Below are 23,466 nucleotides of genomic sequence, written 5' to 3'. Positions count from 1 at the left end.
ATCAAATGCCTTCTCGTAATCTATGAAGGCTATGTATAGGGGTTGGTTGTATTCGGCGCATTTCTCTATCACCTGATTGATAGTATGAATATGGTCTGTACGAAATCGTACGTACAGAAGCCCGTACAAAATCCTGCCTGGTCCCTTGGTTGATTGAACTCTAATGTCGTATTAATTCTGTTAGCAATTACTTTTGTAAATAGCTTGTAGACAACGGACAGTAAGCTGATGGGCCTGTAATTTTTCAGGTCTTTGACGTCCCCCTTCTTATGGATCAAGATGATGTTGGCATTCTTCCAAGATTCTGGTATCCTCCCCGTCGAGAGACACTTCATATATAGGGTGGCCAGTTTTTCTAACATAATTTCTCCACCGTCTTTCAACAGGTCTGATGTTACCTGATCCTCACCAGCGGCTTTGCCTCTTTGCATTCCCTTTAGGGCTTTCTTTACTTCTCCTGTCAATACTGGTGGGATGTCAGATTCCTCTGGGATATTACTGCTTCTTACGTTATCATCCTGACTGTCTCGGCTGCTGTACAGATCTCTGTAGAACTCTTCCGCTACCTCAACTATTCTATCCATATTGGTTGTGACCTTGCCTTCCTTGTCCCTTAATGCATACATCTGATTTTTGCCTATGCACAGTTTTGTCTTCATAGCTTTTAGGCTTCTTCCGTTCTTTGGAGCATGCTCAATTCTCTCCATATTATACTTTCTTATGTCGGCTACTTTACGCCTATTGATTAACTTCGAAAGCTCCGCCAGATCTATTTTGTCTGTTGCATTTGAGGCTTTCATGGTTTGACGTTTCTTAATGAGGTTTTTCGTCTCTTGGGATGGCTTACCAGTGTCCTGTCTAACGACTGTACCCCCGACTTCCACTGCACACTCCTTAATGATACTAGTCAGATTATCATTCATTGCGTCAACGCTGAGGTCGGTTTCCTCGGTTAAAGCCGCGTACCTATTCTGAAGTGAAACTCTGAATTCCTGTACTTTCCCTCGCAGAGCTAGTTCATTAATCGGCTCCTTGCGTATCAGTTTCTGCCGTTCCTTCCTCACGTCTAGTTGAATTCTAGATCTTACCATTCTATGGTCACTGCATCGGATCTTGTTAACTACTTCCACATCCTGTACAATGCCCGGGTGGTCGCACATTATGAAGTCTATTTCATTTTTAGTTTCGCCATTAGGACTCCTCCACGTCCACTTACGAGTAGCCCGTTTTCTGCAGAAGGTATTCAAGATCCGTAAATTATTGCGTTCTGCGAACTCTACTAGTAACTCCCCTCTGGTGTTTCTAGAGCCGATGCCATATTCCCCAACTGCATGATCTCCAGCCTGCTTCTCGCCTACCTTTGCATTAAAGTCGCCCATCAGTAAAGTGTACTGTGTCTTTACCTTACTCATTGCTGATTCTACGTCTTCGTAGAAGCGTTCAACCAGTTGGTCATCATGGCTGGATGTAGGCGCGTAGGCCTGTATCACCTTCATCTTGTACCTCTTATTAAACTTAATTACCATACATATTACCCTCTCATTAATGCTATAGTATTCCTCTATATTGCCAGCTATATTTTTATGAATAAGGAACCCCACCCCTAGTTCTCTTCTGTCAGCTAAGCCACGATAGCATAGGACGTGTCCGTTCTTCAGCAATGTATAAGCCTCATGTGGCCTCCTAACCTCACTGAGCCCTACTACATCCCTTCTTGTGTACGTATCTTTAAAGGTTGGGTTCGTCGATTTCCCAAACCAGTTGGTGGCATTCCACGGCTTGCCTTCGAAACATACAGCTGGAGGCGCACGTGACGTTAGCGTCACGATTTGTGACAACGTTTTACCGCTGCCTTCTGTTAGAGCTACTGCATATGGCTCCTTTTGGGAGCTATGTACAGTAGTTCTGTACATACGCAGTAGCTTGGCCCCATTCTGGAATCCTGTAGGCGCCTCGACGATGCGTCACTCCCGTTCTTCGGATGTCTGCGCACTGTTCTGCGCAGCAGTACGATTCACCTCCTCCTACGTCACGTGGTTGCCACGGGCAACGTCATCAAGTTACCATACGCGAAAATCATTCAGTGCTGCGAAAGCTAAGAATCGTGTCAGCCAATCAGAATAGAGAACAAGGACAAAGGCATCAACCTTGTGCGCGTCTGACCGCCTTCCACAAGACTCCTGGTGAATGGTATCACCACGGAAGGCATAACAGCGCACAATTGCAAGTCGGTTCTCCGGAATCCCGCTAAGCGGTGAAAGGGTCAAAACGGAAACTGACAACCACCCATTCGTAGCACGAGGTCACAAAGAAATCCAAACGGATTTCTCAGAAAGAAAGCCTCTTTAGTTGCCGAGAAATTCGTCCTGGTTCTGGGATCGAACCCGGTACCAGCGACTTTCCGGGGCGGTCGCTCTACCTGGTATAGCTTCCTGGTTAGCTCCTTTCGCAGAGCGACCGCCCCGGAAAGGCGTTGGTCCCGGGTTCGATCCCCGGACCAGGATGAATTTTTCGGCAATTAAGAGGCTTTCTTACCGAGAAATCCATATGAATTTCCGTGTGGCTTCGTGCTACAAACGGGTGGTTGTAAGTTTCCGTTTCTTTGTAGCGCACAATGCGCAAGCCCTCCTCCGTTCTCTAGAAATACGCATCATTGATCGGCTGATGCGACTCACAAGCTGAGCTGCATTGCACGGAATTGTTAGGACGGTGTATAAACAACATTTTCTATAATTCATAACAACACACGTCATGTATTAAAATAAGCGAATGTCTCGAAACACAACTAACTGATGACGATCGATATACGATTTTCTTTTTCATTCCCGCTTAACGGTTAGATTAAGAAACGTGGCGAATTTGATCTCGTCGTTCTTGCGCATAGGAAGGAGCGGAGGACAACTCCTGGACTTTCGCAGTGCCAGAGCCGAGTTCATCTGTCCGTACAAGGCGTTGACGCGCTCCCGCCTCGTCGGGTGCGTCGAGAATACCTTCCTCGTCTTCTTGGTTCCCATGACCCTCTTCCTGAGCATCATGGCGTTGTCGAAGTACACTATGCTGTAGCGGTAGTCGAAGCAAGCCTTGGACATCATGCGTAGCGCCAGGGAGTCGGCCTCGAGCTCCATCGAACGGCTATGGGGCAGGAATACGGCATAGTGCAGGGCGCGACTCACGAACCACGGTGTCAGAGTGGCCTTGACGGTGCCGCGGATCAGCGCCAGAGAAGAGATCCAGACGAGCGTGTTGAGCCTGTCCAGGAAGTAGGCTAGGGACTCCTTCTCGAGGGTGTGGTCAAGGAGGCAGTGCGCCATCTCGTGGGCCACTACGAACGACAGGGTGTCGTCGTTCTCGCAAAGCCTGAAGAGTCCCTCGAAGAAGTAGGAGCGGCAGTTGGGCAGCACGAACGCACTGGGTGTCATGGAGCGGACAATGACGAAGGACCAGTTTCGGTTCGCGGAGCCCGGCAGGTCTCGGTTGGCGGTTAGCAACTGGTGCGAGACCCAGTTGAGGCGGCGGTAGTTACCGTACTTGGATGGCTTGCGCGCCGCGATCCAGAAGTAGCGCTGTATCACCTTGACGTCGTCGGCGACGTGGTCGGCGAACTCCTGGGGCGTGTAGGCAACGAAGCGTCGCCGGTTGGTGATGCCCTGTTTCTCCAGGTGAGTGACGTAGTAGCACACGAGGAAGAGGAAAGCGACCGTGAGCGCTGCGCTGGCCCTGCGGACGCTCAAGCGCAACGTGTACGAGCGGATCCAGCGCACGGCGGCGCAGGCCACCAGCAGAGTGACCAGCTGGGCTACTCCTTCCAGCGTGTTCAGCATCCGGAAGGCGCCGCGGACAAAGTGAGGCGCCCCGCCAATATCCATCGGATATAGCTGTCCGCATGGTCCTCGGGGTTATAAGGACGACGTGCTCGGTCGGCTCTGGCGCTGTCCCGATCGGTGGGACTCCAAGCAGTCTTGACGACCACGGGTCGGAGCTCTACCATGAGCCATGGTAGCTGCTGTAAGCTCCGATGGCCGGTACCCGCGACTCGACCTACATGAATAGCACTTACCCACTACAGGGGAATGATCACAAACAGCATGGGGGGAGGGGGGTGAATGTTAGGAAAAGAAAGCTGGCGATACATCTTTCCAGGCAATTGAAGGAACACTAAGGAGAAAAGAATTTTTTATATTAGTAAATTACTCTTTCACAATACCAAAATCACCAGTCTTGCCTTGAGAAGGCGTTTGGTATGCGAGATAACTAGCAAAAAGAAAATGCGAGTGGCCACAGCACTTTGAAGTTCCCACACTAATCGCCGTGCCGTCACAGATTTTTACATCGTCTACTAGGGCCTAATCGGTAAAAATTAAGTGATTTGTCCACTCAGGGGGCCAGCGACGTTACGTACCAAGATTCAAGAAATTTCGTTGAGCCAATGCTGCCAAAACACAAACACATCGACGTCACATGCGGAGATTTCGGCGCGAAATTTAGAAATGAAACTCTGACCTTGATTTTCTCTTCTATTAATAAAGCTACGATGTTCAAAATAACTACAGTAGATGTTCAGAGTACAATTTATCAGTATAAACTGAATCCTTGTTTCACTTTAGTGTCCCTTGAGGGGTCCGCTCTATGTACGGCTGGTGCAGAAGCCTAGCTCCGGTCCCAGCCGCAAATAGTCGTACCGTGTCAACGTCCCCTTCCCGTAGCGCGCGTCATCGCAGCTACGACGGGTTCGGGCGAATAAGGCAACAGGCTAGCACAACAAACAACACTTTATTGCTACGTTAGCAATAACGCGTAAATGTCGCGTAGAGGGATAGTCCGCTCTCGTAGAAAAACAAAGGGTATGGCTTACACCTTCGGTCGATGATCGGCTCGCGGGTCTCGGGGCGGTGAGATGTTCCTTCGTAGGTCAGCAGGGCACGAGAGACCGTCTCTCTGCCTGGTCGGCAGTTTTGTTCACCTCCCGTGTCCCTCCCCACCGCGAGGGTTGATTCCCTCGCAGGGCGAGTTCCCTTTCCCGCGAGCCGGGATGCGAGGATTAGCGCGAGGAGTAGCGGGAAAGAAGGGGTTGTCCGGAAAGGGCAACTGTGCTCCTCTCCTAGTGGTTCCTTCGCTCCCGCTGTCAGTTCCCGATCGCGCCTGCCTTAAGGAAAGGAAATGGGCGCGCGTGCTCTCCCACATCCTCCTCCCCTTAAGAAAGCCCTCGGACGACAGAGACTGCACCATGAGGTAATATTTTGTTATTCCTCATCGAGAAAGGCTAGGACGGATCGGTCCAGGTCCGTGCCCTCCTGCGGTCGGCCCTCTGCCGTGGGTGTCGCCGGTGCCCCCACTGGCGTCGCCGCTCCCTCCGAAGTAGCCACCACCGGCCTCGTTGCGGTCTTCGCTGCCGTGCCACCTTGCGTCATGGCTTCCCCAGTCGTCGCCTCCGCCGTCACTGCTGCGGTAGGTCTGGCCTGCTCCTGCAGCCCCGTGGTCCGGACCGTGTCTCCTTGGGCCCCGCCTCTCTGGTCGTTGGTGGTGATTGAGAGGAGCGAGTCAGCGAAGCGTTTCATTCCAGGCGGCCTCTCCAGCATGGTTCGGGCTCCTCCGGTCTGGCGGGGCTCGGGGTTTTCGGCGTGCTGCGCCGTGGCCTTGCGGGAGCATAGGCCATCGGGGTGTCCACACAACCCTGGCACGCGCCGGTGGCTGCGGCCCTGAGGCAGCTGGCTCTCCCAGTTGGGTTGGCCTTGGTCTTCGGGCCTCTTGTGTGGAGGCCGGGCGGTGAGGCGATGGGGTAGCGTGGAAGTGGCGGTGTGATGTACCGGTTGACCTCCAGTCAGGCGTCCATGGCGATGTTTGCCGGTGGTGGTGGGGCTGCGACAACGACTGAATGTTAGTGTGGGCTCGCCGTGAGGAGGCGGTCTCCTCTCCGAGCCGTCCCGGCGGCACCTATTTCCCTTTTGCTTATCCAACATGCAGAGTTGTCTCCGCCTGTTTCGCAAGAAGTACCGCGGCTCAGGGCTCTTCACTCGGTTTCGAGCGTTCTCAGCCGCCGGCTGCGGCTCGGAGGGGGACTGATAGTCGTCCCCATGCTCCTCCCGTGACACGTAACGTTTCAAGTCGCATACGTGCACTGGTCCGCCGCTCGGTTTGCCTTTCATGTTCGCGAGCCGATAAACAAGCGAGGAAACCTTCTCTCGCACTCGGTACGGCCCGGACCATTTCGGTGCCAGCGAGGCTGCAAACTGTTTGCTAGCGTCGCTAAGAACATGATGGCGTCGCAGCACCAGATCGCCCACTTCGTAGTGTACGTTCCGATGCGAGCGGTCGTACTGCGCCTTCTGTTGTGCCCTAGCAGTGCCGAGATTACTGCGTGCTTTACGTAAAACTTCCGCTAGCTTCTCGCGCAACTGCGCTGCGTATTCAGCTCGTGCTGATGACGCCACTGGCACTCCACTGCGATCCGCGAGTACAGTCTCCATCGGATTCGGCAGTTCTCTTCCCAGGTTTAGAAAAGAAGGCGCATACCCAGTCGAGCGGTTCACAGTCGATCGCAACGCAAACCCGATCTCTGGAAGGTAGGTATCCCAGTCCTTGTGCCTTTCAGAGAACGCGACAAGCATGTGCTTGATGTTGCGATTAACTCGTTCCGTGGGGTTCGACTGAGCATGGTAGGTGGTTGTTCTCTTGTGCTTAATGCCAAGCGCGGCGCACGTGTCAACAAACACCTTCGCAGTAAAATAAGACGCGTTGTCTGTTATCAACTGCTCAGGGAAACCAAACCTGGTGAAAACCTCCATCAACTTATCCAAGATCACACGAGCCGTCAGCTTTCTAAGGGGGAAAAGTTCTACCCACTTAGTGAAGTGATCCGTGATCACCAGCAAGAATTTGTTTCTGCTAGGAGTTGTGGGGTACGGTCCCATTACGTCACATGCCGCGATTTGCCAGGGAGTCTGGCTGTTGATCGGCTGCATGAGGCCGGGCGGTCGTCCGCCTCGGGGCTTGACGCTTTGGCACACGTGGCATGAACGGGCGTAACGAATCACATCCCGCTTCATGCCTGGCCAGGTAGCGAGGCGACACAACTTAGCATAAGTCTTAGGGCCGCTCGCATGCCCAGCAATGCACGAGTCATGAAAGTAGCGAAGCAGTGCTCCTCTCAACTTGCGCGGTATAACGACCTTGAATGACTCACTTGTGTCATCGTCGGATGGGATGTACCTCAGCAGGACGCCATCAGAATCCAGCAGATAAGAATCCATCGCGCTCACAGCATTACCAGCTGTTGCCGAGCGCTCCGCACCGACAGCAATACCAGCTGCCCCCGTGTGCGCGGTGGCCTCGCCACCCGGCTCCCGGAGCCCGTCGAACACCTTTCGACAAAACGGATCTTTCTGCTGAGCTTCTAACAGCTCCCTTCTGCTGAAAACAATCCCCGCGCTAACGACAGCCTCCACGTGGTTCACGCTCGTGCCTTGAACTGACGTTTGTTCTACTGTTTCCGTTAGCGCTACTTCGAGTGTCTCGCTCACAGTCCGTTCCGGGTCAGTCTCGTGACGGACTGGAGCACGCGATAGTGCGTCGGCCGCGGCATTGTTCTTGCCCTTGCGGTAGCGTACGGTGAAGTCGTAACGCTGCAGAAGCAATGCCCAACGAGCCAGGCGGCCGCTTGGTTCGTTCAAGCGCCTCAACCACGTGAGCGCCATGTGGTCCGTCTCAATAACAAACGCCACTCCGTCGATGTAATAGTCAAACTTACGGAGAGCGAAAACTATCGCGAGACACTCTTTCTCTGTTACCGAGTAGTTCCTCTCCGCCGGCGTCAACGAACGGCTCGCGAACGCAATCGGTCGGAGGGCACCTCCATGCTCCTGAAGCAGAATTGCTCCTAAGCCCAGGTCGCTTGCGTCTGTTTGAATCACAAACTCCCTGTTCAAATCGGGTAGCTGCAGTTCAGCCGTGTTAGCCAGCAACTTAGTGAGGCGACGCAGTGCGGCCTCCTGCTCTTGACCCCAAGCCCAACGCTCGCCTTTCCTCAAGAGCTTTGTCAAAGGCGCCTGCACTGCCGCGCAGTCTGGAATGAATTGGCGATAGAAGTTCGCCATCCCCAGAAAGCGCCTCAGCTCGCCGATGTCTTTCGGCGACGGATAGCTGACTATCGCTTCAAGCTTACCCTTATTCGGCAAAATGCGACCCTCGTCAAGCGTGAATCCCAACAATGTTATTCGGGTCGCCGCTATCTGAGCTTTGTTCGGGTTCAGAGTGATGCCCGCAGACCTCAGCCTTTCTAGAACGTCTCTTAAGTGGCGCAAGTGCTCATCGAACGTTTTCGAGTAAACCACTATGTCGTCTAGATATGCGAGGGCGTGCTGCCACTTTGCATCTCCCAGAACTTGGTCCATTAGCCTCTGATAAGTAGCGGGAGCCCCCACCAAGCCAAAAGACATTCTCCTGAATTGAAAAAGTCCCCTGTGGCATGTGAAAGCTGACTTCTCTCTGTCCCGCTCGTCCATTTCGACCTGAAAATATCCGCGACTAGCATCGAGCGTCGTAAAGTACTTCGCCCCGCCTAGGTTGGATACTAACGATGAAATGGATGGAAGAGGGTATGCGTCCTTCTTCGCAACCTCATTCAGCCTGCGGTAGTCTACACAAAGGCGATATGTATCATCCTTCTTTGGAACTAGAACCACCGGGAAACCCCATGGGCTGTTTGACCTTTCGACCGCGCCTGTGTCGATGAGTTCGTCCAAGGCGGCGTCAAGTGCTTTCCGCTTAGCCAAGCTAATCGGTCGGGGATTGCATTTCCAAGGTCGTGCGTCACCCGCATCGATTGTGTGCTTGACCAGCGTAGTGCGGCCCGGGCGGTCAGTGAAAATCGCGTCGTACTCGTACAACAGCGACGACAGCTGCACCTTTTCCCTTTCTGGCATGCTGTGTGCTTCTGCCAAAAGCGGGTGCACTGACCTTCCCTGTACTGCGGCACATTGCTCTGGCGGGGTTACTAGCTTACTCCGCGCGCTTTCCTCCTCTCTCACTCGCGCTGCTCCCTGCGATTGGCATGCCGTTGTCAATGCGGGTGCTTTCGAGAAAAGCTTTAGCGCGTCGCCGTCGCGCTCTCGGTAACCCCCTCTTGCAATGTCAATGACAATACCTGACTTGGCGAGAAAGTCTCGACCCAGGATTAGAGGCATTGACAACCCGGGAAGATGGACAAAGCGTTGTCGCCTCACGCGTCTTTCCCAGCGGATCACAAGTCTAGCCGCACCGCTCGATTGCGCTGTGCCCGAAGCAAGGCGGAAGGTGGTGTTGCTTTGTCTCAAGCGGATATTGTTCTCGCAGAGATGGTGCAACACCTCGTCCCCAAATAATGAAGCGCTTGCCCCAGTATCTAACAGTGCTACAAACTTCTTTCGAGCTATCGTTAACTCGATTAACGATGCGGGCGAGTCTACGGCATCACCTGCGCGACAGACTGTAGGTGCTAGTGATCCGAGCGCATCGGTAGGACTACTGATCGCCGCGCGGTGCCCGACGTGGTTCACCGGCGGCGTCGTCCGTTTCCCGAACCGCGCGTTCGCTCTTGAACCGGCGTGCGGCCGCATTCGCGGGCGATGTGCCCCGGTGCGCCGCACTGGTAGCAAGGACCGCGGAAACCACGCCGGCCCGGGCGCTCGTCGCCACGATCCGGCGGGCCTCGCTCCGCGTTGCGCCGCTCGTCTGGGCTCGTCTCGACCACGTGCTCCTGCCGCGGAACGTCACGTGCAGGCGCAGCACGGGCCGTACGAAGCGCGTAAGCGTAGGGGTCCAAAGCGCGGTCTGACAGTTCCCAACCGCGCGGTACGTGCTCATCAGCGAACGATGCTGACGCGTTACCCCTAAACGCCTCTGAACTGACCGCGCCACCGTTCCACGCGCAGCGAGGCTCGAGTGACTGCGCTGCGGGTGGAGGCGGGCGGTACGCTCGCGCCGCGAGGATGTCCCCTTGTACGCGCTTCGCTTCGGCGGCGAGCTCTTCTAGGTCTGCGAACTTGCATCCCCTGAAGTGAGCCGCAAAAGTCGGGTGCGCTTGCCGTGTAACGCGCTCGACTTTCTCCGCGTTGGTGGCGAGAGGGTTAGCGAGGCGATACAGTTCGTCCATCGCCCGTACGTACTCCAGCAAGGATTCGTCCGGATGCTGGGTGCGTAGCTCCAACTCCCTCCTCAAACGCCACTTGTAATTCGCCGGAAGGAATTCGTCGCGGAAGCTCTCGCGGAACTCTTCTACCGTGCGGGCACGATGTCCGGTCAGTCGGAACCATCGGGCCGCTTGCTCTGTCAGCGACACCGGGACCACACGCGCGAGAAGTTCGGCGTCGGGAAGCCCCATTGCTTGCTGATAGTAGAGCAGTCGGTCGAGATACTCATTCGCGCTCCTGCAGTCGTGGTAGCCACTGTAGGTAGGCATGTCTACCTTGACACGTGGTCCCGCACTTTGCGAAGGAGGCTGCGCTGTGTTTTGCAATGCGCTGGCTAAGCTCTGCATAACTGACAACGCATTCTGCAAGAGTACCTCGCTCGAGGGCACACTATTGCCCGAAGACGCGACCACATCTGCGGCTTGTGCCGAAGCAACATGTGGTGGCATCTCGCTGTTCGCGTCGCGAGGTGACGGGGTGCCCGGCGTGGCGCTCTCCGTCGTAGGCCTAATCTCTCCTAACGCGGTCGCTGCAACACCTTGGTTGTCCCGCGTGAAACAACCAAAATTTACGCTGTCGGAAAGTCCAAACAATGCCCCCGCGTTAGCCATAGGATCTACATTCTGCGACGCGACATCAGACAACATGAACAAATCCTGGAATTCAGACATGCCCGTTGTCCTACGTTGACGGAGCGTCGGTAGTCGCTCGCGTCCACAAAACCAACGTTACTAGAACAAACTCAGTTTCAAAGCTCCGTATCTCCGCCAGCGGAGGAGGGTGGTCCGAACGGCGGTCGCGAGAACTAGCGGCGCTGCAGTTCTGTCTTGCTCCACTATCGGCGCGTCGTCTGCTGCCACGGAATAACGCTGCGGTCCGCCGCGCAGTTGCTCGCGGCAACTGCGCGGCAACTTTCTTATTGTACTAGTTAGGCGGATACTTAGGTGGATATGCATAAGGTCGTCTGTATGCATTGGCCCGCGTGCGTTGTTCATTGAGTGGCTAAGAATCGATGTTCGGTCTATATTGCCACGCCCACTTCTTGTTTTATTTTGACGTATTCGGGTTTGACCAGCAAGGACGGTTACCAACGCCCGACGCTGTCCGCGAAGCAGTGTTCGAGAAGCTTCGCGATTGTAGATCGTTTTGGTGAGATTGCGCGCTGCACGCGAATGTTCCAGCTTTGTCGAGAGATAACGCCCCACCAGCGATATCGCTGGAAAGTTCGATAGCGCCTGTATAAAATCCGACGCGCTTGACCGCTTGTCAGTTGATCGACGGTCGACGCTCTGTTCGCCGCTATCAGTGTATTGCTGTAGTTTGACTTTCAGTTTCTCGGCCACAAGTTCGGCCAAATAAAGTGTTTCATCTCGGACCTGCTGAGCTTCGTCGACGTCAATACCCTGTGACAATATTTGAGCTGTCTACATTGCGCTTAACTTCCAAGCATAAGAGTTTCTAAGCGAATGAGGGTTTTCAGCGTAATTTTTATAACTACCACCACAATTTTAGCCGCTGCCGTCTTATCTAGACCAAGAACAACTCAACACGTTTGTAAAAGCCTTTATAGTGTACAAAGAAGCGTACTTACTCGAGATACAAAAGCGTTCTAGAAAAACAGTACTCGTGTTTCTACAATTTATTGAAAAAAAATTTTTTTCGAAAAACATCGCCAATGCTCTGCAATGTTTACAAGACACGTTTTCGCGACGGTTAAAGGGATACTGACCCAAAATCGGAAAATTTTACGAGAACTCGGTAAATGAAATCTAAGTGTGCGATTACATCGAATAGATGTCGTCTCTGAGCAATTTTTTCAGCGGATAGTTGTATTTTCGGTGTCTCATCTTTCTACGTCGCATCCTTCTACGGTGCCTTACACAATTCGAACAGCTCGGCCGTGATGTGAGCACCGAGCAGTTATTCGCGCGTACTCTGTCCCTATAACAGTCGTCAGTATTCAACTTCAGTTTTTCAACTTCACCGAGCAGATGTTCCATGCCCGCAGCACTTACACTGTACGACAGCCGTTTGCGTTTCGTGCTGCAGCCGTTCACTACGCAGTTAAAATGCTCGTCAACTACAATTATCTTTTGCACAAGTAAGTCTCCGTTCCCGGAGACGCGGTACACATAAAAAAGACGAGGACCAGCGCTGGTCCTCGTCTTTTCTATGTGTACCGTGTCAAATTTTTGCGCTGAGCAGCCCGTTCTCGAGCCGGCGAGTGTAAAATATTCCGCACATCTTGTTCGATACCTCGTCGTAAAATCTCTCGAAAATCCACTGCTTTGAAGGCATGGCGACAGCTGACAACTGATCGGATGTCAGTGTGATGCAACTCTCAGTCTCGGTAGCGTATATAGGTAATCGCCTGCCTTTTGTTTTGTTGTTCTATTTCTGACAGCTCCTCCAAACTGGGCACTGGGCTTTCGCGGGACGCCGTGCCTTTTGGGGAGTATTTGCGCCAAAACCCCGAACATTTTGGCTTTGAAATGTGGGGTGGAAGTGCTGGGAACAAGCGCGGCACGGCACCGGGCGCGAGTTCCCACTTTCCACGTGGGATCAAAACTTCTTATCAAAACGACACGACGATAGTGCTTTACAATGTCGTCACTCTCAAAATGAACGTCACAGACCTTGAATTTCGCAGTAAGCTTTCTATCTTTGCGATGCAAAGCTTGAATGGCGTAGGGTCTTTTGCAGGTCCGAAGAAGTGTCGTGAAGCGGAGTCGTCGTTGCGGTAGCCGCTCTTGCAGCCCGGCGCAAAGCAAGTCGGCATACCGCACTGTGAATCTGTTCGCCCTCGTTACGCTTCGTACATCACTTCGTACAAGACGCTAAGCCTGGTCAAGAACACTTGCAAAAATGACGAGCTAACAAAGCGCAGACGACGCTGTAACCCACGTGCGCTCGTACATCGGCGGCGCCGATCACAACAAGCGCCAGCCGCGGGAGCTAGACGTGACTGCAGCGCCACTAGTTCTCACGACCGCCACGCGGACCGCCTCTCCGGCGGAGCTTTTAAACTGAGTTTGTTCTAGTAACGTTGCACAAAACTAGCCGCGTTGCCAAATTCGTTAACGTTGGGCGCCAGATGAAGGGTCCGCTCTATGTACGGCTGGTGCAGAAGCCTAGCTCCGGTCCCAGCCGCAAATAGTCGTACCGTGTCAACGTCCCCTTCCCGTAGCGCGCGTCATCGCAGCTACGACGGGTTCGGGCGAATAAGGCAACAGGCTAGCACAACAAACAACACTTTATTGCTACGTTAGCAATAACGCGTAAATGTCGCGTAGAGGGATAGTCCGCTCTCGTAGAAAAACAAAGGGTATGGCTTACACCTTCGGTCGATGATCGGCTCGCGGGTCTCGGGGCGGTGAGATGTTCCTTCGTAGGTCAGCAGGGCACGAGAGACCGTCTCTCTGCCTGGTCGGCAGTTTTGTTCACCTCCCGTGTCCCTCCCCACCGCGAGGGTTGATTCCCTCGCAGGGCGAGTTCCCTTTCCCGCGAGCCGGGATGCGAGGATTAGCGCGAGGAGTAGCGGGAAAGAAGGGGTTGTCCGGAAAGGGCAACTGTGCTCCTCTCCTAGTGGTTCCTTCGCTCCCGCTGTCAGTTCCCGATCGCGCCTGCCTTAAAGGGGTGGTGCCATCAAATTTCGAGGCTATAACAAGCCTGTTGTGGGTTTCCTCTGTATGCAAGGACACTCCACACGAAGGGTCGGACACAGCAAACGTTTAGAATATATTTTATTTCACTTCCAAAGTGTACCTAATGCCCATTCTCCCGATCAAAACCCATCGCTAGCGCGCCAACACTGACGTAGATCTGTAGGATGGACAACGAAAGTTGTAGTGACGTCACACCAGATCTGCTGTAGTGACGTGAGCGACCTGCGGACCTCCGCCACTTCCGCAACGTACGTACCGGCTGTAGTGAACTAGAATATATTCTAGTTCACTATAGTACCGGCAAAGCATCGGTTGCTACATCACTCGCCGAGTTTCGATCGCTTCCTGGCTAAGTGCGTCACAGCCTTGTGTGGTCACGTGACCAAGCCTCCTACACTTCTACGTCACTGCCCAACCTCGGCGCCCAGAAACCGAAACCGAAAGTTGTCCACATCAAAAGGCGATATTAAATTATTTAGCGAGAATACACGAATCTTGGTGCGTGCATCGTTCTTCCTGGAGCTATAGGAAACGCTTACAGCAAAGAACGCGCAAGCCACAAACATGGTGGCACCACCCCTTTAAGGAAACGAAATGGGCGCGCGTGCTCTCCCACACCCTTTAAGGAATCACCAGCGGCGTAGCCAGAAATTTTTTTCGGGGGGGGTTCAACCATACTTTATGTATGTTCGTGCGTGCGTTTGTATGTGTGCGTGCCTATATACGCAAGCAAAACAGAAAAATTTCGGGGGGGGTTTGAACCCCCCAACCCCCCCTTGGCTACGCCCCTGGGAATCACGTCCCTGCAGAGTTACAGAAAATGAACTAAGGGAATAGGAGAAATGTATAAAAAGGAGGGTGACACAAGGTGAGGAGCGGGCGTCCGCCCTTGTGTGACCTCCGTCAACCAAGTGGCGAAGGCTAGCAGTGCGGCCTACAAAAGACGCGGAGGTATAGACTTTTTCACAGGCGGCCCCCAGGGTGCCGCCATAATCACCTTTGGGCAGCTCTTAATATACGTGACCCTCCGAAACTACACTGCCGAGGTTGTGACGTCAGCCTTTCTACTCTCGTGCAACAGTCCAGAAAGGAAGTGATCCTTCCCTCCGTTGGAAATGTCTATAAAAGGCGGAGGCACTGCGCTAGCGCTATAGCCGCGTAACGTAAAAAAAAAATCAAAATTATGTTTATAAAAAGAGGCCACATATCGAAATATAGCTTGCATAACTAAATTAGCAATTCGCATACTTTGCACAAAGAGCCTTTAAAACGAACAAGTTGCAGACATTGGCAAGAGCTCCAAGAAAAGAAAAAAAAAAAGAGGCACTGAAGTATTTCGTGAATATACTTTCCTTCAAACTTTACTTTTTTAAATCAGTTTCTTCGGTTCATTATTTAGGTCCGCATTTCACTATTTATCTATTCCTAATATTTACAAGTTTTCTATAATTTATCATTTGTCACCTTGCTTTAATCCATAAGATATAAGCTACCTAGTTCTTGGCCAATACCCCATTGTGGGTGTGTGTCAGAACTACGAGATTATGCTGCATTCTACTTATACGGCAGCTGTAGATGTAGATCCTAAAATTTTGACTCACACTGTTACGTTTGGCCCTGGAGTTCATCATGGCAGACGCCATTGGCCATGCACCTGTCGGCCACAAAGTTTTCCCCGGGTATCGGCGCTTGGAAGGGGCGCTGAACCGCGCATTTTCCTGGGAGGTGCTTTTACGCTTGTCGCACGTGTGGTCGAGTGAACCAGGCAACTCGTCGTGATGGCGTTACGAGGAACGCAGCTCGGTGTCCACAACATGGGACGGAGCCGTTGGAAAGGTTCACATCGAAACAAGACCTGTCTTCTCTTAAAAGGGACTTTCTACCGTCCTTCATCGCTTTTCTGTTTTGTATTACAATAGAAATCGTACCGTCTGAAGTGTCCAACCTTGCAGTGGTTTCTCTGGAAAGTGAGTAGAAATTTTTAAAACAGAATTTTTCGATCTGCGTTCGGTCTTCTTCCATCGGCGTGAAACATGCCCACAACACTGTTTGGTGGACGCGATGACAATTGTAGTGCCGGTAAGAATTAAAACCGAAAGCACATGTGATTTCTGTAAGATTACTTTATTTTCGCTGAACACTATTGTAATGTATGTAACTGTCGTTTTCAGCGCGCTAGCGGTTTAATGAAGCCTATTATACGAGTACAGAACACTTGTTTTGCTGTGCTCGCAGTCTATGCGTTTATTTTACCACTGCTGCCGCAATCCAAGCCAAGTCGATTCATCAGAAAGAGACAATAAATACGCGCCTTCACAGCGCAGCACATGTGAGACATCCTAACAACTAACAATACAGCGGCACAGTATGACCAGCGTGGAGAGCCGCATAGCATAGCGCACGAGTTGAAGCCAGCGCCTCCTAAATATAGGAGGCGCTGGTTGAAGCAAACGAAATCGAAGACGGTAACGGTAGAGTGTACTAGAACTTTTGAGTGGCGCGACCGAAACGCTCTCCCCTTGCTTTCCCATCCCCAACTTGCGGCGAAAGTAGCGGCGGCGCTGCCATCGCCCAATCTTCCCACTTGGCTTGCTCGGCGGCATGGCCAGCATCTCTCTTTTGGTCGCGAAATGTAAAAAAAACAGCGTTTAAACATTGTTACGCGCCAGGTTGCACAAATGGACATCCGCGTGTGCAACAAAGTCTCAAGTTAACCCTTTTTAAGGCCCCGAATGACGAAGAACAACGACTCCTTTGGGAGCGGAACCTCCATCGGCTTGACAAACCGCTTGACGCCGATTGTGCTGCGTGCGAATTACATTTCGAACCGCATTTCATTGTGAGAGACTACGTGCATATTATCAATTTTGCTGAAGCTACTTACATGCAGAGATTGCCTATGCATACCTTATTACAAGCCGCTTAAGCGAAGATAAAATTGAAAACCTCTTCGGTATTGTCAGGCTGTCATCTGAATGCAATGCTCATCCCACTCCGCAACAATTTCTCACGACCATTAATTGTCTAAGCTGTTATAATCTTGCCAAGAGTGTTGCTGGATCACACGTTTCAGAGGGGGTTGTAAGCTCGCTTTTCACTGTCGCAGACAAGCCTGCTAACTTGTATAAGCAGCAGCAACTGATTGACTTGTTGCTTGATGAAGGATACTTGGAAGGTGCTGAAGGTTCGCTTCATAGAAGCTCTTTGACTGCACCAGACCACCCATACGTCAATCAGCATAGCGACTCCAGGCGTACGTACTATGTGGCAGGCTATGTTGCTAGAACATGTGTGCTCCAAAGTGCAGTGCATGCATGAATGAGCTTCTGCTGCCTTCATGAGATGGCCAGTCCCTAAATGGTGCTGTTTTCACAAAATCTTGTGATTTCGGTGTTCTTCTGTACCCTTCACAGAAAGCTTTTGTTTTTATTAGTGAACTTGAAGAAATTTTCACTGGTTGTTTTAGTACGAGTGACTTACACAAAGACAGCATCTTGGATGTCTTGGCAGTAATCAACAGGAGAAGCATTTTGGGGGTGTTGGCTGCAACGAACATTGCAAGCCATTGACTGCTCAGCTGATCCGTTTTTATGTGGTCACACGTATGCATGTTTATGTGAAGGGTTTAACACGTCGCGGGACGAGAAACAAAGCGCACAGCAGTACCTGAAATTGAGTAGGCTATAAATTGCTACAGTGGCGTAAAAAGGATGTCATTTTTCGTGCATATTTTATTGCACTCCTAATTTTTTTAAGGTACACCAAGAAGAAAAACAATTTTTCCGAGAAGAGGCTTGTAAGTGAGAGAACGTGCAAATTCTGACGCGATATCTCAAAATAAAACTTTGATTTTGAATCTTTTTGTATTAATAAGCCTGTGATGGTAAATTTAGCAGCATTATGGGTGTCGGAGCACAATTAATCGATCTAAGCCGATTCATGGTTCCACTTTAGTGTCCCTTCAAACGACTATGCAACCATAACATATTTTTTTTATTTAAATGTATTTTGGAAAAACAACCTAAACACTGTCTTTGTGTTTTCTTTGTTTTATGTTATTTTTGTATCCTGGCTCTATAATTTTGTTTTTTACAATTTGCTAATTCGCAAATGTATTGTTTCATAAATATGCAAACCTTGTATTTTTGTGTTATCAATGATTATTATCATTACAGTTACGACTGTGCTTTGCAGTGGTGCTGCGTTTTTTAAACTCTCAAAATCTTCCATGACTATGTTTCACTGAAAGCCTTCTTCTGCAGTATTACGTATTTGAATTTTTGTGGGTCTTACAACAATGAATCTAATCGCATATTTCAAAATCAAAGGGAGGTTTGGAAAAACTCTGCTGTTCTTCAAACAATGCCAATAAAGCCTGCTTTTCTGTCCTGTGTGCACGCAGCCACAAGCAACGCGCCCTTTGATCCCAGCTTTAGTGTTTTACATGGAACGGGCCAAGAGTTCTTCGTTTTGTGGGCAGCATACTCATTTTTTTTTTCGGGGAGATGGGGGGGAAGGGGGGGGGGGGCTTCCGTTGTGTACCAGCCAGCTGGTTTCTCATTTAATTGTACACTGTAAAACATGGCAAAAAAAAACGCGCTCCTTATACTGTATAATGTGCTATGCTGCTTCAGTGCGGTCAGCAGCAACTTCAATAACAATAATGTCAAATAATCTTTATTTGCATTAATATTTATGAAAGAGAGGAAGTATAAGAATAAGAAAAAAGCGGGAGATCATCTTGGCCGGCACACTATAGGCGCGACGGAGAGGCACCAACACGTACGCGGAACGCCTGCCAGCCATCCGCCCGGGAAGATTGGTCGACGCCAGCGCCACCGCATCATTCCACGCTGAAACGCCCGCTCCCAAGCAGCCACTCGCGCCACTCAAAAGCTTCTAGTACACTCTAGTAACGGTGTCGCAAGCAGCACAAAAAAAGCAAGAAATTACTATATGACGCAACCGAAAGGTGCCTCAAGTGCGCAAAATACAATTTCAATTTATACGTGTTTGTTTTTAGGCAAAATGAGTCTACCTGCGAGGATTTCTTGTCATACCAGTAGATTGAACCACATCGCCGTTGGGTGACGCTAGCGGTCATTCTTTCACGATTTTGAACATCAAATTAAAAATATAATTCCTTTTTTATGGGGCAAAAGCATGCTCGTTGCCGCCGATGTGACGAACGATCGTCCCATTTTCACCACAATCAGAAATTTTTTTCCGTTTGGTAGACAGTCCCTTTAACGCAATCATAAGCGTTTTCAGGTGTTTGAGACAACGGCCGTCATCTCCTCCGAAGTCAACGACACCCTCCCACCCCCCTCCCAACTCAACCTCCTCGCCTGACGTTCACAGAGTCTACACTTCGAAGCGTGAGACTGGCACGTCTTCATTCACTCCCTACAATACCCACTCTGGGGGACTGGCTAAGAATCGGGTATCTTTGATAAAATATTTAAAATATAAAAAAGACAATGGTTTGTCATTTTGTTTAATACGAAGATTTTTATTAGAATTATTTTCTGAAAATAAAAAAAAGGTGGGTGAATCGTTTCTTAGCGAATAAGAATTAATGAGTAGAGAGGACGCGGCAAGGGGCGGCGAGGAAGACGAAGAAAAATGGCGTAGCATAAAAACGCATGTATACGAGCATTTCTTTTTAGCGCGAGAAAACTTATTCGTGGAAGATGTCGGTCGCGTACGTCCTGATCCTCTATTTGGCCCTGGTGACCTCGATGGTCGAGCGCTCGTCAGCTCGAAGACCGCAGATATCCGCGGAGGAGCTGTTCCAAAAGTCAACTGTGAGTCTCTTCTTGTCCATTTATACTCGACAGTAAAATATATACGATAAATTCTAGCAAAAGAGAGCTATCCGTTATATAGCAAATGTACCTTACCTTTATTCTACGGTTGAACTTTTTCCTAAATATGATATTATGCCTGTATTAAGTTTATTTGACTACAGGTTAACCCTGATGTACCGGTGTTTCCTGCGAAATAAAGAAAACTACATTGTCACTTTAGCAAAGCTGAAAGAAAATAGGTCTACCAAGGATACCAGATTCAAGAAACGGTGGGCTGTACCCACCCCTAGGGCATACGGTTGCACGCAGTCACTGAGTTACACAGTGCCTAAACTATTCAATCTACTTTTAAATGATGACTTCGATCCTTCAGTAGTATCTAATAAAGATATCAAGCATTACTGTATGGGCAAGATCACCACAGAATTACATAGCACGCAGGAATGAACTTGCGCTCTATTTTCATTTCACTTTCATTTCTATTTTCATTTCACGTTTCTGTGATGTGTTAAACGATGTGTTCCTTATTTTTGCAATGTACCGATATATGTATCCATTCAGTTTCATGTTTGCGTCGAGTGTGTAATAATTCGTTGTTATTTTGTTAGCTAAATGTAGCTACTACTTCTTTTAACTATTGTATAAATGTTCACTTTGATTAACTATTGTATTTTAAGTGTTCAATTGCACTTATTTTTATGAATGTCCACTGCACTGCCATGTAATAGGGAGTCGGGAACCTTGTCAAGCCACCTGTGTGGCTTTTAGTCCCGTCCCCTCCTTTGTTGACAAAGGAAATAAAGACTCATTCATTCATTCATTCATTCATTCATTCATTCATTCATTCATTCATTCATTCATTCATTCATTCATTCATTCATTCATTCATTCATTCGTATTGTCCACGGTATACGGCTAAGACCAAAACCCAATAACACAATAGTCTTTCAAAGTTATATCATTTAATTATAGTCGGTTACGACCTATACATTTACGCTCCGCCCACAGCCGTCACAGAGAATTCAAACCGTTCGCTTATTTGGTGACGGTGACTTACCCGTACAGGCACAAGTTTGTGTCGATAGTGTTGGTCGAAAACCGGAACTTACGGGCAAATTTGAGCAAAGATTACAACTTCATTGATCAGCCAAACGTAACATTTTAAAAGGAACGATGAACTTTTAATTAATAATATGTTTGTACATTAGCAGCAAAAGTATTTATGGTTAGAACGGAAACCACATAACGACTCTCTCGCACATGGGTGGACGACAGGGGCGTAGCCAGAAATTTTTTTCGGGGGGAACCGACGTTGAACGTCGGTTCCCCCATGGGGAACCGACGTTCAACGGCCTGGTGCAGACGCGGTTGCGTCCATCGTGCCCCGGAAGAGCTTCAATAATTCGGCCAACCTTCCCGATTTGTCGTGGTCGAAAGTCGTCGCGTAGGTCACTGGCTGCTACAGGAGTGGCGTGGTGATGCGATCGCAAAGCGCACAAGCACTCTGCTCGCCAGCGCTTCCATAACAACTTAGTGGGACAATTTCTGGCGATAGAGACGCGCTTGTTCGTTAGCGGCAGAAGCCGTTGGTTGTTCTCCGCGAGTAGGCAGGAGGTTGGACGTCTTCGTGCAACTGCCTCGTTATTCTCTAAAAGCCGGGCGAAAGGCTTCTTGCTTCGCAGCGCTCGTCAAGGAAGCTCAATGAATGAATAAAATCTTGCCTCGCGTGTTCGTTGTATCCCGATGGACAGTCCTTCGTTGTGATGCTGTGGCTTTCTATTACCCAGAAGGCTCGGAGCTCGTTAGAATGGCTGGGCGCCGGCTCCGCCACACTGCGTATAGGACGGCCACCGCGGAGCAACACTGGTAGCACACTGTCGAGGCGGTCTGTGAAATCGGGCCTTATATAGAGTCCATCCAAATTCAGTGTTTACTGCCACTGGGCTCCCTGAAGATTTCTGACTCCACCGCATATAAAGTCCCTAGATTTGTTAGAAGAACAGGGAAAAATCTAGGGACTTTAACCGCATACGATGCTCCAATAACTATCGGCATTAATGAGTATTTCCATGTCCTTGCGGTCGTGGTGGGTCGGTGATAGTGTCCCATCGGCCATATGTACATCATTTACTCCGTCGAGGTGACCTACGTCGTCCGGTAGCTCCACTTTGACGGAGCAGATATTCTTGATCTCGAGCGCCTCGATGGAATGTTCTTTGCGTCTGTTGTCGGGCAGGCTGCGGAGCGCGTTCACCCCATCTAGTGTTTCAGCTGTCTGCACATTCAATGGCCGAGTTATATATGTTCCTGCACAGGCACGTCCTGTCGGTAGAAGTGCTCCTTTGATGTCTTTATGGCACACTCGTAATTTTGTTCAGTCCTGTGATTGCCACTCACCGCTGCTGCCGCCCTGCTTGTCGGAGCCGCACTCCGGTACAAATAGCCCTCGTTATCTGAATGGGCGTCGTTTTCATTGGGGGGTTTCTTCAAGCCGGTCGCCGCTGAACTTTCGGATTTGCAGTTGTGGCGGCTTGAGGGGCCCTGCGTTGCTGGTGGACGATAAAACCGTTGTGCTTCCATTATCCGCACCTCCACCGGACATGCTATTTCGTTGCAAGCGCCAAAGTCGGGTCCGCATACGTGTGATCGAGCCATAGAGTTAATATACTGACTCAGTATGTTAACTCTATGGATCGAGCGCTTGGTATATTTCGGCACGCCTGCGTACTCCTCGGCGAAGTCGTCGTCGCTAACGTGCGGCTCGATGAACGCACCTTGCTGCTTCAGTTCTTTGGTGATGGCCTCCAGTTCATACTGTCGCGATGCGGTCATCTTTGTCTGACTCCAAGTAATCTCTGGTCTTCAGTAGCATGAGCTCCTCGTTCAGCTTCTGCAGCTCGACGCGCAACACGGTCCTCTTTGTTCGGAGACGCTCCACCTTTGTTCGGTCCAGTTGTATCGGTTGTCGCTTACCGCTGCTGAGAATCCCGGGTTTCGGCACCAAGAATTGTTATAAAAAGGTTCGTTATTAATGATTCGATGACGCTGAGGTTTCTAAATGATACAATAAGTTTATTTTACATATTTGGGTTAGGGAGCTGAGGATTTTTCGTCCTTCTTTGTTCGAATGTCTCTCGGCCGCCGAGTCCACCCGCACCGGCCACTCTCTCTCTCTCTTCTTCTTTCGTTTTTGTTAGCCGCGCCGTGCGGTCCAGCAAAGGGGCAGTGCGAGCCATATCCCGCTACCAGAAACATCACGCAGCTGTCCCAATCACCCGAACTTTCCCGTGGGAAGGCAGGTGTCGGCCAGAGACCCCACGATATGACTCTGGCGACATCAACTTTACACATGTCGCGTTTTTTTTTTTTTTTTTGCGTCCACGTGCAGTTATTGACCCCTAGTAACGATTCACCACTGATAACGGCACGGGGGTTCAATAAATAGCTGTACTATTGATTATTATGACCAGTAACGAGTGCGGTTCAAAACGGGTGCAAAGCCCGCCACTTTGCAGAGCTGCCGCGCTGTCACCCCCCCCCCCCCCTCTTTGTCAGGCCCCGAAAGAGCCCCATCTTATCGCGTGGCCACACAAAAAGGTGACGCGAGTTACAGCTGACATTTCTTCTGCTAGGCGCGCACGTCTAGTCATGTCTTCGTCATCATCATCGTCGTTGCCGCCGTCATCGGTGTCTACAAGTGAAGAAGAAAATCTGAGGTATTGGAAATCGCTGCGATTCGCGACGTCGCGAATCATTTTCACTTCGAACCTTTGGCAAAGCAGTGATTCTGAAATCGACGCCGGTTCGAGCAGCGACGAGGAGGCACCT

General features: G+C 50.5%; 1 protein-coding gene across 1 annotated transcript; it reads right to left on the bottom strand.

The window, feature by feature from the left end:
* Positions 1-2,819: 2,819 nt before the first annotated feature.
* LOC119397540 (metalloendopeptidase OMA1, mitochondrial) lies at positions 2,820-3,866 on the bottom strand. Its single transcript, XM_037664963.1, has one exon. It carries the CDS (start codon positions 3,864-3,866, stop codon positions 2,820-2,822), a length of 1,047 nt encoding a protein of 348 aa, XP_037520891.1.
* Positions 3,867-23,466: the final 19,600 nt, after the last annotated feature.

The sequence above is a fragment of the Rhipicephalus sanguineus genome, chromosome 6 (assembly GCF_013339695.2).
Source record: "Rhipicephalus sanguineus isolate Rsan-2018 chromosome 6, BIME_Rsan_1.4, whole genome shotgun sequence".
NCBI classification, from domain to species: domain Eukaryota; kingdom Metazoa; phylum Arthropoda; class Arachnida; order Ixodida; family Ixodidae; genus Rhipicephalus; species Rhipicephalus sanguineus.
The sequence above is the reverse complement of the archived record's forward strand: the minus strand, read 5'-3'. Positions and strand labels throughout refer to the sequence as shown.